The following is a 14,918-nucleotide window of genomic DNA, read 5'->3' as shown; positions in this document are numbered from 1 at the left end:
CAGTAAACAACAAATATATTAAAGAAAGGTAGAGACAGTGCTTGTATAATATGCCAAGCAACTTTTGACAAGTGAAAAACAAACTTTTTTGATAACGGTATGCAACTTTATTTAAATAAAGAACAATCTACAATTTAATTCTAAATGTCAACATTTGAAATGTCATAAAATATTTGTTCCTCATTTTAATTTGCAAAGCAGGTCATAATCAATAGGAGAAAACTTAGAAACAGTTAATAGAAATAAGAAGCTGGAGTAAGCTGTCATTTTTTGCATCTCAAAAAAAAAAGTCAATCAACAAGCCTTGGCCTGAACAAGCCTGAGAACAGATAGACCCTTTTTATTAATCACAATAATCTCAGAAAACTGTTATCTGGCTGGAGATAACATGAGGTAATAAAGCATTGAATGACTTCATTGGAAACGTTGAGCAAAACCCAGAGTAAAACTCTCCAAGTACAATCAAATAACGCAATTTCAGTGCTTTTGGTGTGTCCGAGTCGTCTTCAGGTGGTCTAACTTGTGCATTTGGAGGAAGAGGGGTTACACTGGTATCCATACTCACAGCAGTGCTTACCATCCGCACAGCACACACCCTGAAAATTATTCACAGAGTTAAAACAAAAGAAGTCACAAAGGTTTTACAATCAAGCAATATTAATTTCTATATTTCTGGACAGGACAGATAGAGTATCCCAAGTATCCCAAATTACTTTTTACATTATCCTTTTGCTTGTACCATTACATCTTCTATTGTGAAGCACATAACTATTAAAGTTCATCCCAAAGATTCCCAAACAACAGAACAGATGTGCAAGTCATACCAGTGGGTAAGGACAGCAGTTCCACTTGTTTCCAGGTCCCTTGCAGCAACTTGAGCCACCTGGGCAGTAAAATTTGTCATCACAGCGAATGACTCCCTGATTGAAGGAGTTGACACTGGCTTCTGTCAGAGCTGTCAGTGCTGTCTGCAAAATTAAGGTAGAAAAAAAAAATTGATAAAAACTAAACATACAAGCTGACAATTCTTCTGTATCTGTTTAAATTGATTTTTAATATTCATTTTGGTCAATCTTTTCTTTTTTTTTTTCTTAAAGGTGTTGTTATACATTTGTGCCCACTAGGGGGAGCAGAAATATAAGCGTAAAGTAAAACTGCCATATCAAGCACGTGTTATATACCTCCTTCTTAGTGCTTTTGTTCTCAGACACTGAAAGAAGATATGCTGGGACTGAAGTCAGAGATTTTTTGTAGGTGAACAGATCCTCCAGTCCTTCTCTAACACAGTGACTGTAAGTGTGGTCACAGTCGTAACCGTACGGACAACAGTGGAAGCCGTCCAGGCAACATTTTGCCTACAAGACAAAAACAACGAAATTAGTTACAGAACAAGCAAAACATGTTTTCAAGAGCTGGAGTGAAAAAAAAAAGGATTTTTTCCCAGAAAATGATTAATTGCTCATCAGTTTGCAGGTCTACTTACAGGAGACAAGGGGCAGCAGAACCAGCCACCTTTTGGGTGTCTGCAGCAAGTCGTGCCATCAGGACACGTGGTATAGCTGTCACAGTAAACACCTGGACTTTTTAATTGTTCTGGGGAATTGCTTTGTTTGACCTCCTCAAAAGGGGTCAGAGAGAGGTCAGGGGTGCTCGGCACCTCTGCAGCCACTTTCCTCACGATCGGCATGGTGATCCATGGTTGGTATTGCTTCACACAGTTCTGAGTGGCAAGGTCACAGTGAAAACCTGAGGGACAGCAGTGGGCTAGGTCACTGCAGCAGACAGCCTTCACCCAGACAAATGCAAAGAGAGAGAATCAGTGACACCAGTGTTTTTTGTTTTTAAGCCTACTACATCACCACACCAGTGACTTAAATGTCTCGGTGTTTAAAAGACTGTGACGTACCTTTGGATACGGACAGCAGCTATATCCACGAGCGGTTTGGCAACAGGTTTCTGTATTAGAGCAGGAGGTCCCATCAGGACATCTGATGGAGCAAGATGCAAAGCCCCACAGAAACACTCCTACACACAGCCACACAGTCATCCTCAACATCTAATGGAAAGAGAAAGTCAGTATTACGTTTTCTAGTATGAGCAGCTGCAGTTTTTAGAAATTTGATTGTTTATTTCAACAGGACAACACTGCAGTTCATAGCCTGACAAAGGCATCCTCCAGGACCATAATGTCTGTTTTGTTTTTGGACCACCCTGCATGTTCCCCTGATCTAAATCCTATTGAAATATTGGGGATGGATGGGAAGTAAGGTTTGCAAAATGGGGACTAGTTCTAGACGACTGATGTCCCTAAAGGAGCAGCATATGAAGCAATATTCCCACCAGGGTAAACCCGGTCACTTCCATCAAGCTAATTTTTAAATACGACCAATATGAATCTGCTTCTTTCTTGCTCCTGTTTCTTCTTTTTGTATTTTGATTAGCTTATGTCACAAAAATGACCCAACAACACAAGTACCAAGACCTTCTGAGCCATTTCACGTTCATGGCTTTCCTTGCTAGCATCAAAAGAGGATGAGTCGTTTTCCCACGACCAACAGAAAACTTCTCAAACCAACACAGAAGTGGGTCTGCTGACATTTAGCTTGTGGTGCTCAGTTCACTATGACTCGACAGGTTTAAGTTATGCTGCATTCCTAAACAAGGGAGTGATCATTTTAAGCCCTGTTTTAAGCCGTATCCCAAAGTTACGAAGCATGGCCCGCTCAGAATTGTGGGTAATGTTTACCCGCCAGTCTCATAGCCAAATATAGAAGAACTGAGCATTTTAAGCAGTCACCATAAATCTTTAGACGGGTTAAGGTCGGGACTTTGAGAAACATGCTGTCCTGTGTGTTACGGGTCAGTTTTCTGTTGGAACGTCCAACTGTGTTCGAGGTTCAACCATTAATCCGAACTGCACCAAGCTACCTCCATCAGATGGGAAATAATTCCAAAAATAAGTTATTCTCTACAATGTAAAAGAAACTGCAGAAAAACAGCTGTCTTAGTACTTTGAAGCCAGTCTTAAATTACTATAGACGTAAGAGGATGTGAGAGAAGATAGAAACACCTGCATCAAAATACACAACTTCTAACTTCACTTCACACTCTCGACAAGTCAACTGTATCAGGAGAAATGTTTGAGACAAAAATCAAACATTGCACCAAGAATTAAGCAGCCATCGCCATGCTTAATAATTTTATGTGTGTTTGGGAAAATAATCCCAAACACACATGAACAAAACCAGCATTGAAATAGATAATGACAGGAAGCTTATGAAGTGGTCCTAAACTTCATGCCACTTATCCTAGGAATACAATTTATAGCCATTAAAGTCAAGTTTGTGGTAATCCAATTCAAATTATATACCAAGATGATATACCCAGGAAGAATTATGCCTCACACTTGCTGATGTTGACAAAATGCTTGCAGCCAAACTGAAACTTGCTGAGAGACATTTAACCAAATATAAACTGAATGGGTGTTTGTGTACATTTGAACCTGTATGTAAAGTTTTGAGCCCGTACATAAAACAAACAAAAAAAAAATTCACGAGGAATACGCACACACAATTCTTGCTGTTTAATATTCAGTAGCCTTGCATGTCGTGCTTCAGGTCAGGTTGATCAAAAACAGAATGATTCAAACAAATCAATAAAAGTCAGAAGAAGATATTCAGGCCAGTGACATTCTTAAGTAAAGCTTTCACCGTAGCTGTAAATTATGATTAATGAAACAGCTACATGTAAAAAAATAAATAAAAAATTCAAGGAGATTTATTGAAGTCTTACCTTCTGCCAATGAAGTGATTCAAAAGCTTCCTGTCACAAGGTTCACACTTCCCTTAAATGGCACGCCACTCTCGCTCTTTATAGCAGAAAGTGGACCCTCCCTCTGCACACAGTCAAGATGAACTTTTTCGGCTTAACAGTGGAGATGGGCGTTGTAATCACTGTACAAGGCTACAGGCGCACATGCGGTCTTTCAGTCACAAAACCGGTCCGAAAAAATGTATAAGTCAAACCCACGAAGCTTCTAGTTATGTAGAAACATGCCAAAGACACTACAGAGTTTTTAGACTTTTATTTTAAAGATTACAGACATTTAATCCTGGATTTGAGCAGTTTGCAAATCTTTATGCAAATGAATCCAAAGCTTAAAATTTTCATGTAACAGCATTTATCTAAAAGCTGTATTTCCACCTTTTCATGTCAGAAATGGTTATATAATTAAGAGACTTCCTTTTTTTTTATTAGGTTTCGAACCCCTATATGTAAACAGTTAAAGAATCAAGCTTCTCCATTTGGTCTTTTATCACTTTATGTTGTCAGTGCAATAAAATGACCTCCTTCAGAAACCCACACTTTGCTTTTGCATTTCTGGAAAAATGAAACTGTTAGGTTTGCGGCATGTCTAAACCTGCTACTTGAAAAAGAAATGCAAAACGTTTTGAGTATCCATTATGTCTGAAACATTTAAAAACCTATTATAAGTTTAACTAAATATAGAAGCCCACATTTTATTGCAGTTTAATATATAACTTACTATACTGTAAAGATCTTGTGTTTGCATGGTTGTGTGGTGAAGGTTATTTCTAATTGACCTCAATCAATTTTCCCTTCTCCTCGCTACTTCTGCTTTTCCTCTTGGGTTCAGTCTGTGGGGAGCATAACCGTTTAAATGACATTGCAGAAAGGAGAAGTCTTGGGTTAGCTACGCCCCAAGACACAATAAAAAGCATGACTGCCTGGAATGTTTTTTGTTTCACAATAAAAGAGTTTTTACATTCAGGTCTAAGAGGAAGTTCTAAATCAATCATCATTAATAAATTTCAGACAAGAGTTTTGTTTCCAACTGCTAAATGAGCAATGCACCCTTAAAAAATATATATTTTCAGTGGTAAATGTCTCCTGTAATGTTAAAATAAAAGGGAGGATACATATTACCAAAAATATATTAATTTAGACTATTTTCAAGTAGAAAAATATATATATATTTTTTTTTTGTGTTTTTTTAAAAATAGTTTTTGTAAAGCAGCTTTATGGCATTAACAGGAGGAAGTATCGAAGAATCAGTTTGAATCCTTGGCCAGTTGCCATCCATCTCTATGGCAACCAATGTTTGTTCTGGATGTGCAAGTTTCCGCAGCTTCCATGGCTGCACAGCGTTTTGAATCAGACAATCCCCACAGAATTAGGAAATCAGACAGGAGACTCGCTGCTTTTTCATCTGGACAGAAGGATGTGAGCTACCAGCTATTAGATCAGTTGGTTCAGAAGAAAAAAAACAAAATACCAGCAACGCTGGTTTACATGCTGCATTGGTGTAGAGGCAGAAACCAGGGTGGACAGAGTTAAAAACGCAGCACTGCGCTTACTGTGGAAAAGCCTCAGCACCAGCATGTGCACCAACCACCACTAACAGGAATGTTTTGATACCTTATTATCTCATAATATTGTACATGTTGATGCTAGTGCGGTCTGACTCTTCTGCACATCCTGTGCTGGTTGTTTCAAGCTTACCTAAAAAAAAAAAGGCCTGGAAAATATAAAATACAATACCTATAAACATCATTCACCCCCTTGGATAATTTTGCCTTTTTATTGCTTAACTAATCAGTCATGATCAGCAAATTTGACATTTTTGAACAATATTTCTACCAAATAATTACAAATATTCACCTCCTTCAAGGTAGAAGGTAAAAATATAGCAAAAATATAGTCTTGGAGAACAATTTGAATCCATATGCAAGAGAACTGCAGCTTCGGAGAATATTTGTTTTCCCAACATAACGACCTGAAGTACCCAGCAGAAATGCTTTAGAAATGGTTTGAAGACAACTATAAAGATGTTCTCGAGTGGCCTAGTGATAGCCAAAACTTCAATCTAAGAAAATTTATAGCAGGACTTGAAAAGGGCTTCTGACAACCAATCACAACACAACCTGACAGAGCTCGAGCGGGTTAACGAGAAGAAACTGCAGTGTCCAGATGTGCACACCTGACCGTAACGTCTCCACACAGACTCCATGCTGCGATTGCTGCCAAAGATGCATCTAACATATATCGACTTGAAGGTGGTGAATATTTATGCAGTCAGCTATTTTATGCTAAATTGCATAATTGAACTTTCATTGTTTTGCAGAAATCAGTTTTCATTTTGACAGGAAGTGGGGGTTTTTTGGTTAAAAAAAAAAAAAAAAGACTAACTTTGTTGATCACAAGTGATTTGGAAAACCAGCATAGAAGGGTGAAACATTGAAGGGGGTGAATACGTTTCATTGGCACTGTAAACTATAAAACATGTTGTGTCTTGTTTTCCACTTAGCTTAAGAGCCACGTTTATCTGAACGAACGTTCATCTGGCTCACCCTGCAGCCTCAATGCACAAGAGGCTGCGGTTTGAAACTTGAGCAAAGATGATATCTAACTGAAGGCTTATATCCATGAGTAATTCCTATCCTCAGAATACTACAACAACGGAGGAATTCACATGAATGCTTTATTGTTCCTTGCAGCTAAACATTCACCTGAAGTAACATCAAGGCAGGAAGATTATATATGACAGTCGTGATAATCAGTACACAACCTAAGCGAGACAGTGAGACGCAATGAGATTTTATTGGGAAAGTTTGCCTATCATTAGAGAAAAAAGTGGCCAAGTAAAAGCGAATAATGTGATTTGAGTATTTTTGGTGTGTTCCTGTGGTCGTCGTCTTCTGTCTTCGGCATGCGAAGGAGGCTCCATAATTTTACGCTGACCGTCAGAAAATCCTGAAATTATATCCAGTATTAGAGATAAATAGGGACAAATCTTTTACACTCAGCACATTAATTTCTATATCGTTGGTAAAGAAAGGCCCACCACATCTGGAAATGTTCAGTATGACAGGGCTGAATGTCAAAAATTCAATTATTCCTAAACAACTGAACAGAAAAAAAATGAACCATACCTGTTAGTTAGGACAGCAGTTCCACTGGCCTCTGAGTCCCTTACAGCAACGTGAACCATTTGGGCAGTAAAACTGTTCATCACAGCGAATAACTCCTTGCTCACTGGCTTGTCTTAGAGCTATAAATACTGTCTGTAAAAATAAGGACAACTTCATCATTATTATCTTTTTCCTTCTCTCCTAGCTACATATTTTAGCATCAGTATGTTTCATGCACAACACATTAATACGACAGTTTCAAAAATATGAATCCTCCAAGCACTTAAAAATGTGTTTTTGTTTCACAAAATACGGCATATTAATGTAATAGGGCAGGGCATATATATATATATATATATATATATATATATATATATATATATATATATATATATATATATATATATATATATATATATATAGACCACAATGGGGAGCAGTAACAAGAAGATGAAAGGGAAAAAGAGAATGGTCAAAAATCACAACGCTGCCACAAGTATGTTTCACCATGGGGATGGTGTGTTAACATCAGAGCCTTTGGTTGTAACATCATAACATGTGATGAAATTAAAACCTCGTGAATACTTGTGCAACGGATCATGGCTAAAGACAGAGTCACAGATTTTACCTCCTGCTCGTGGTTTTGGTCTTCAGCAGCTGCAAGGAAAGAGGCAGGGACTGAAGTCAGAGCTTGTTTGTAGTTGAACGGATACTCCAGGCCTTGCCTGATGCAGTGAGTGTAAGTGAAATCACAGTCATAACCGTATGGGCAACAGTGGTAGCCGTCCAGGCAGCATCTCCCCTACAAGACAACAGACGCAGTGATGTTCAAAAATGGTAGAAAAGTTGCCAAACAAATCCATAGGTGGTGAAAGAAAATACAGCAGGTAAAATTTGTATTCAGCTTCTGTTTTTGTTACCCTTTACTCCGTTTGTGAGCTCAACTGCTTTTGAGGAGTACTCAAGTTGCTCTGCTGTGAATTTTAAGCCGATGGCCTCATTAGAAATATTTTTAAACTCGTGCAAACATCGACGTGTTGAATACTTAACCTCGCTATGTCTCCCATCAGTTCCTTTGTGACAAGAAACACTTTTCAGCTCACAGATCTACTCACAGGCGAGTATGGACAGCAGAACCAGGCGCCCTTCGGATGTCTGCAGCAAGTCGTACCATCAGGACAATAATGATAGTTGTCACAGTAGACCACTGTGCTCTTTATCTGGTCAGGGACGTTGTTGTCTTCAACCTCCTTGAAAGGGGTCAGAGGCAGATCAGGTGTGCTTGGAACCTCCGCAGCCACTTTCTCCACCATCGGGATCCTGATCCATGGCTGGTATTGCTTCACACACATCTGCGTGACAAGGTCACAGCGATATCCGTAGGGACAGCAGTGGGCCTTGTCAGTACAGCACACAGCCTGTAGAAAAAAAAAAAGAGAAATCAAAAACACTCAATAAGAATAACGGGCACCAGGTGTTTAAAGGTCACGGTGGTTGAAGGCATGCGGCTCACCTTTGAATATGGACAGCAGCCATATCCATGAGCAGTCAGGCAGCATGTCGACGAATCAGCACAGGTAGTCCCATCGGGGCATTTAATGTCACAGAAAGCAGAGCCCCACAGGAAGAGTCCGACACACAGCCACAAAGTGGAGCTCAGCATCTGGTGGAGAAAGGGTAACAGCTGGTTTTGTTATTAATTTTTGTGCCATAATCTTTGCATTTCAACTTTTGCCAATGGGTCAAGACAAAGTAACTGGGTAGTTTCTAGTAAATTGCTTCAGAGTAAAACAAAAAGAAAAAAAAAAAAGTTGATTTTAAGACATTTGTAATTTCTTACCTTCTGCACGCTAAGTGATACAACAGCTTCTTGTCACAAGGTTGGCAAGTTGCTCTTTATATGCAACACCAGACACTCCCATTGATACAAAGCCGGAAAAGCCCTTCTATAGGTCTGTTGATTAATTATTTCCAGGGTGGGGAAAACACTCCCACAAAAACCTCTCTTAAGGAGCATGACATACATTACGAGGTGACATTATTGACCTTTGGTACAATCACACCGTTTCCCAGTCACAAGACTCAAACACAATAGCTCTTCAAAACATGTTGACCAAGTATAATAAACCTGGATTTCTTCACCGCACTGGGAACTTTTCCTACATCAGCTTGTGCAATGGTTTCAATTACACAATCAGGTTTGTTTTTAAAGCAGCGCAACCTTAACGATTTAGTCTCATCTCATGCAGAAATCTCTAGGTCTACATAATTTACTTTAAGGTACAAATTCCCCAAAAGTCTTAATAGTTAAGTTTTATTTTCAAGTGCAGGGTTTTTTGTTTTATCTCCAGCAAATACGAAGCACTCTTAAATCTTTTTTTGCATTTTGCTTTTGAAGATCTTTTTTACATTCATATCACATCACAATGATGTAATTTCTACATGAGTGTTGGGTAAATTATCTGCTTCTAACATCATTTATGGTTCATGAGTGACCTGATACAAGCAATGCAACATTTTAGCTAATATACAGAATTTGTCTGTACGAAGTGGCTCTTAATTCACTTCACTTCTCGTGAAGATCTACCAAATTGTTGAATGGATTTTGCTCAACAAATCATCATAAGACTGCAGTTATCCATGTTCCACATTTTCCTACAAAATGCTTTTAATCCCCTCAATTTCCTACAAATATGCTGTTTTTCACAAGTTGTCTAAAACAGTTTTTTCCCCATTATCCGTAATTATACAAATTACAATAAAGACCTGAAATATTTCAAAGTGTAAAAAAAAAAAATATCTACATATCCTTTCTGAAATGACTGATGTAATATAGATTTTGTTTCTAGTGTTTTTACGTTTTTAGCTCTACTTGTACACATAAAACATCTAAGAGTTTATTTTAAGTGAAACTTGGCCTAGACTATATTGCGGTGTCAAATATGTTACACAATCACACCCACACAAAAAAGGAAAGTTATCACTTGTATTAATTACACTTGAAGTTCCAACCAAAAGCCAAAAAAAAAAAAAAAAAAAGTTAAAACAACACTTTTTATTTGTTGAATTCTTGTAGTTTATACATTTACACTGCAATGTAACGTCTCGCTGAACAAAACAAGAATCTCTTGAGTTCACTATTACCTGCGTGGCTAACATCCTATAACAGATCCAACTTCAATATGAGGCTGGCAAGACATCAGGATCTACATGCATGACACAGGCACCGGCAGAACAGCCTTGTGTAGTGGTGGGAGATGTGAGGTATGAAGTGGGAGAGGGGGGGGAAAAAACATACAGACTAAGAGCCAAATGCACGGGAAAGAAACATAATAAAAATGTTATCATCTCAATCCTCAAAATCTACAAAAAAAAAAAAACAACCTTGCTGGAAAGAAAAAAGATGCACCGGTAGTTCCCTCATCTCGACTCCACATACAGAAGAACCTCAGCATTACATCTTATGTCCACTTTTTTTTCAATCCCGACGACTGCAGTCGGGTGAGAAACGTTTTCCACAATCAAAGGCAAAACGACACCGGTGAAGTGTGAGGAAAACAGAAGCACTGTGATGACGCGGCTTTCAGTCAAGCTCTGAGTCCGACTGAGACGTTGCCTTCTTTTTCTTTTTTCTGCCGTGCTTTTTGTGCTTCTTTTTCCTCTTCTTCTTGGATTTTACCTGGAACCAGAAATACATTTTGTTCAAATAATTTTGCTTTTATACAGCACTCTATGTGAATTAAAATGCCAATGTATAAAATAATAACAAGACGACGCTTGTTTTTTTTGAGGGGGGGAGATAATATTTGCTTACAGTGAATTTTACAGTGAATTTCTCCCTCTCCTCGCTACTTCTCTTTTTCTTCTTGGGTTCAGCCTATAAAAGTAATAAAAGTTTATCAATGTTCGGCTACGACAGCTCCTAAAATATTATTGTCAATAACGTTTCTTAATTTACAGTAAGGAAAACTTTAACAGTTTGGCCTTAGCGGAACTTCTAAACCACACAGCAGACATGTATGAACGCTTATGCATCATGTTTTGAGATAATAATAAAAAAATACTGTTCACATTTTACTGAATTCTGCACGTAGAACTGAATCAGTCAGTTCCTTCGATAATACAATAAATGCAACAATAAAAAATACCTCATCCCAATCTGAGCCAACAGTCGATTCTGATGAGGAGTCTTTGTGACCTTTCTCTGTCTTCCTTTTCCTTTTGCGCTCCTTTTCATCCTGATGGAGGCAAGGTTTATTATCATTTCTGTAACGTTTCAGTGACTTTAAATCGTCTATAGCTTTATGGACCAAGCAAATTACCTTGTCTTTCTCTCCGTCTTCCCTGATTCGTTTCCTTTTCTTCGGAAAGAAATAGAACAGTTTTAAGATTTTTTGTTTTTACCCAAGTGCCGTTAAAAAAAAAAAAAGGGCAGAATGAATCATTCTAAAAAGAAAAACCTTGATTTCGGCATCCGAATCGTCGCCCGAGACGTCCGATGGTCTCTTGGTTGACGATCGCTTGCGCTTCCGTTTTTTCTTTATGCTCTTCTTTTCATCCTGTGTTAAAACATACAACTTTGTTTCAAAAAGTTATTCAATTTGTGTTCGGTGGTCACAAAACGGCTGACCAAGTGATTTGCAGGATTGAAACTGGGACAAAATTTAAATCCTAGACTAGACTAATGCTTACCAGCACTAACCTCGTCTACATCTACAGCTAAAAAAAAATGCTGAATCTCTTATCAGACTAGATTAATAATAGTCAGCTTTATTTCCAATCAAATTTTGAAGACGCCGCTTCTTAATCTGTCAAAAACATATTGAATTTACATAACCAAAAAGTCGACACTTTCAATTACTGACATTATTAAAATCCAATCTGACCAGGATACCTCTTTAAACAATTCAAACGTGAGCCGTGTAATATGTATCCATATTGGCTTGACAGACGTCACAACAAATAAAACGTTGCAATTACAATCCCAGGGACCGGATTAGGATTAGATTTGAAGTCAAATAGCTCAGTTATACGTCTGATTTTACTAAATATCTCAGGCTTGACTTACCTCGTCTTCGGACTCTGAAGAAGAGCTGCTGGAGGAATCAGAACTCGATGAGGAGGAAGATGAAGAATGCTTGAGCAAACACATTAAAAGCAGGGTTCATGAGATTTGAGCCAGTACAATTGACTGCAATTAAGTGGATTAAGTCAGATTTTTACAAATCTAGAAACTGTGTATTTATGTGAGTGTGTGTGTGTGTGTGTGTGTGTGGGAGGGAAGAGGATTAGCGCGGTAAAGTTGCCAACCAAAATACTGGAAGTCTCTCCTCACCCTGCTAGATTTCTTCTTCTCCTTCTTCTTTTTCTGGATGCGTGTGCAAAAGCAAAGAAGCGCTTGGTTGAGTAAGCGTGATTCAATGGGATCGTCATCCAAAACTCTGATTACACACCTCCTTTTTGTCTTTCTTGTCCTCGCTGTCCATGGACTTTTTGTCCCGCTCTTTGTCCCCAAGCCTTTTTTCTCGGTTTTTAGCCAGCTCTTTCCTCCATCTCTGCAAACAACACCGCCGAGGTTAACAACAGGTACGATTCGTGCAGATCAAGGGGCGTTATTAAAACTTTTACGTTATCCATTTATTAACATGAGAAGCGAGTAAAATATGTGGTCGTGATCATTTGATGCGTCTAAACCGCTGACTGCTTGCTGCACAGACAGGCCTGTGGAATCAATGGAGGTTATGCTTCAACGTTACCTCATTCATTTTGTCTTCAAAGTCAGCCAGGGCCCGAGATCCCTTTTTCTTCTTCTCCAGCTGCTCCTTTAGCTCTTCCCTGTTCGACACAAAGTGAATCAGTTTCAGAATGTGACAAACTTAGATTTTTCAAAAATAATGCATTCATTTTGTGGGGGGGAAAAAAAAAAGAAAAAAAGATGCAAGTGCCTTTTCTTGTTTACCAGCCACATAAAATCATGACACGTAATGATTTTTAAGCACTGAGTTCACTTCAAACCAGACATGGGGATTAACTTTGTGCAAACGTTACATTTAAGTAATGGATATTGCTTAAGAAATTGCTCTGTCGTGACTCTAGAATCATGTCTTTTATAAGGAGGTCATGTCATGGGATGATTTTTGCAAGACTGAAGTTTTTTGCCGACACATAGCAAAATCATTTTACACCTCCTGTCTTTTATTGCCATTTATGCTTGCAGAGGGGAAGCTTGGGACATCTCACATTTTAGATGGACACATAAAGGACAAAGATAGCTATTCTTATGGTTTAATTCACTCAATGTATAATTACAATGGAATCCATAAACAAAGCAGTCACATGTAGCTTTTAAATAAAAAAAAAAAAAACCAACAACTTTATTTCCTCTTCTCTCTTGGCAGCCCTAAGATAATGGTGCTTATTAAAATCCGTGAGACAAAAGAATGACTCAACAGTTTTCTTCAACTACGCCACAATAGCAATGTGGTACAGTTTGGGACGAGTATGTTTGCTATTATATCCAGAGTGTCGGTAATTCACAGGGTGAGAATTACACACCCCATACACACTGCAGGTGGGGTCTCATGTAAGCAAACGTATTTGTTTCATCTTGTTTTCTGTTGCCAACTAACCATGTTGGTCGAGGTCTGCTTAAGTAATCCTGTATAGTCGGTCCGGAGTTCTGGACAGGCCCCTTGGCTCGAGCAGCTGCAATGGGGTTTATGTATGCCTGAAACACGACAGAAGACCATTGTTATAATGTTATAAGGACATTATAATATTAAGAAAATAACTGGATGGATATCAAAAGCATTACTGAAAGAAAGAACCATGATGCCATAAATTCAACAAAACTGCTGTCCTCTAAGACACAACTGGGTAAAAATGTTTTTTACGATCAACTTTTATATGAAAACAAAATGACTTTAAATGAACAAATGAAAAACAACATTTTAGCTAACAATCTGTACGCTACTGAAAACTTAAATATGGTTTCGTTATTATTTTCCCTTTGGGACCAATGAAGTATTTTTGAAGTTGAATCGTTAAATGTTTTTTTTTTAATGAGAGCGGAGTAATTATCTTTTTTTTTCCTATAGTCAAAAATGAAACTTGAGCATTCTGAAATGAAAAAAACAACAACAACATATAAAACACTAAATATTTCCAGAAGTGATTGATTGAAGATATAAAGGAAATACATGCACTGCATGAACAAATAATTCAGATTTTTTTTTAAAACCAGGGCAGCTATTTATGCTCCGACTGCTTCGTTCATATGCACAAAATAAATAAAAAGCCCACAAATCGGCTTTACACTAATATATATCACCATTAGAACAATGTCAATGTAATAAACAAAATCAGCAATAAAAACACACCAGAAGACTTGTAAAGGTTTAAGCTGAAATGTGACAGCTTGGCATACATACATCAGCTACTGTTTACGCACTGAACAAATGAAGAGTTAGCATTGTAGCATAAAGCTATTCATTTCAGTGACACAATGCCTTGTGTTAGATAAAAAGACCTTATGTTTAATCAACTGCACTCCCCTTTTGCATTTAACAGCGACGTGTTTATATTTAGCTTGACATATTCACTGAAAAAAAAATGCTTCGTTGATACCAATGCTAATGCTAACTGTTTTTCACCTGAGGCGTTTGACGAATGATTTTTGAGCAAATGATTTTTACGTTTATTTGAAACCTAACTTGAGTTACACTCACCACTCGATTGTCTCTTTTGCCCATATCCAACCAATGATGAGAAAAAACATTAGAGTTACTTTACTATCATTGGGCTAAACACTGCATAAAATGAAGCTAAGGGCTACATGTACTCTTCTTCGACTTTACGGTAATCACATTAATCAGTGTCGAGGCAATACTGCCACCTTCTGGGGGTTATGCGTTTTTCTTCACAAACTGGATTTTGTATAAGCAACAAATGAAAAATGATACATTCCGACAGCAAAAGTAAAAACAT

At 38.0% G+C, this 14,918-nt stretch overlaps 3 protein-coding genes across 4 annotated transcripts; all 3 read right to left on the bottom strand.

Annotated features, from left to right (window-relative positions):
• Positions 1-71: 71 nt before the first annotated feature.
• LOC103461010 (progranulin-like) lies at positions 72-4,069 on the bottom strand. Its single transcript, XM_008403329.3, has 6 exons — positions 3,793-4,069; positions 1,907-2,056; positions 1,484-1,786; positions 1,182-1,355; positions 825-968; positions 72-596 (listed from the first exon to the last, which is right to left on the bottom strand). Exons 2-6 carry the CDS (start codon positions 2,054-2,056, stop codon positions 516-518), a joined length of 852 nt encoding a protein of 283 aa, XP_008401551.1. The 5' UTR covers positions 3,793-4,069; the 3' UTR covers positions 72-515.
• Positions 4,070-6,484: 2,415 nt separating this feature from the next.
• LOC103472251 (progranulin-like) lies at positions 6,485-9,857 on the bottom strand. Its single transcript, XM_081612608.1, has 6 exons — positions 8,773-9,857; positions 8,446-8,595; positions 8,048-8,350; positions 7,561-7,734; positions 6,954-7,085; positions 6,485-6,774 (listed from the first exon to the last, which is right to left on the bottom strand). Exons 2-5 carry the CDS (start codon positions 8,593-8,595, stop codon positions 6,957-6,959), a joined length of 756 nt encoding a protein of 251 aa, XP_081468734.1. The 5' UTR covers positions 8,773-9,857; the 3' UTR covers positions 6,485-6,774; positions 6,954-6,956.
• A 115-nt stretch (positions 9,858-9,972) lies between these two features.
• fam133b (family with sequence similarity 133 member B) lies at positions 9,973-14,818 on the bottom strand. 2 transcript variants are annotated; one of them, XM_008421744.3, is made up of 11 exons: positions 14,660-14,818; positions 13,562-13,659; positions 12,689-12,767; positions 12,386-12,487; positions 12,268-12,300; positions 12,001-12,069; positions 11,393-11,491; positions 11,255-11,293; positions 11,081-11,170; positions 10,747-10,809; positions 9,973-10,611 (listed from the first exon to the last, which is right to left on the bottom strand). In XM_008421744.3, the coding sequence occupies exons 1-11, from the start codon at positions 14,681-14,683 to the stop codon at positions 10,516-10,518; spliced, it is 792 nt and encodes a 263-aa protein (XP_008419966.1). In that variant the 5' UTR covers positions 14,684-14,818; the 3' UTR covers positions 9,973-10,515. The 2 variants fall into 2 exon arrangements, with proteins under 2 accessions (XP_008419966.1, XP_081468733.1); XM_081612607.1 differs by lacking the exon at positions 10,747-10,809.
• Between the last annotated feature and the right edge of the window lie 100 nt (positions 14,819-14,918).

Source organism: Poecilia reticulata, chromosome 11 (assembly GCF_904066995.2).
Source record: "Poecilia reticulata chromosome 11, P_reticulata-male-v2, whole genome shotgun sequence".
NCBI classification, from domain to species: Eukaryota; Metazoa; Chordata; class Actinopteri; order Cyprinodontiformes; family Poeciliidae; genus Poecilia; species Poecilia reticulata.
This window is presented reverse-complemented; position numbering and strand designations above follow the sequence as displayed.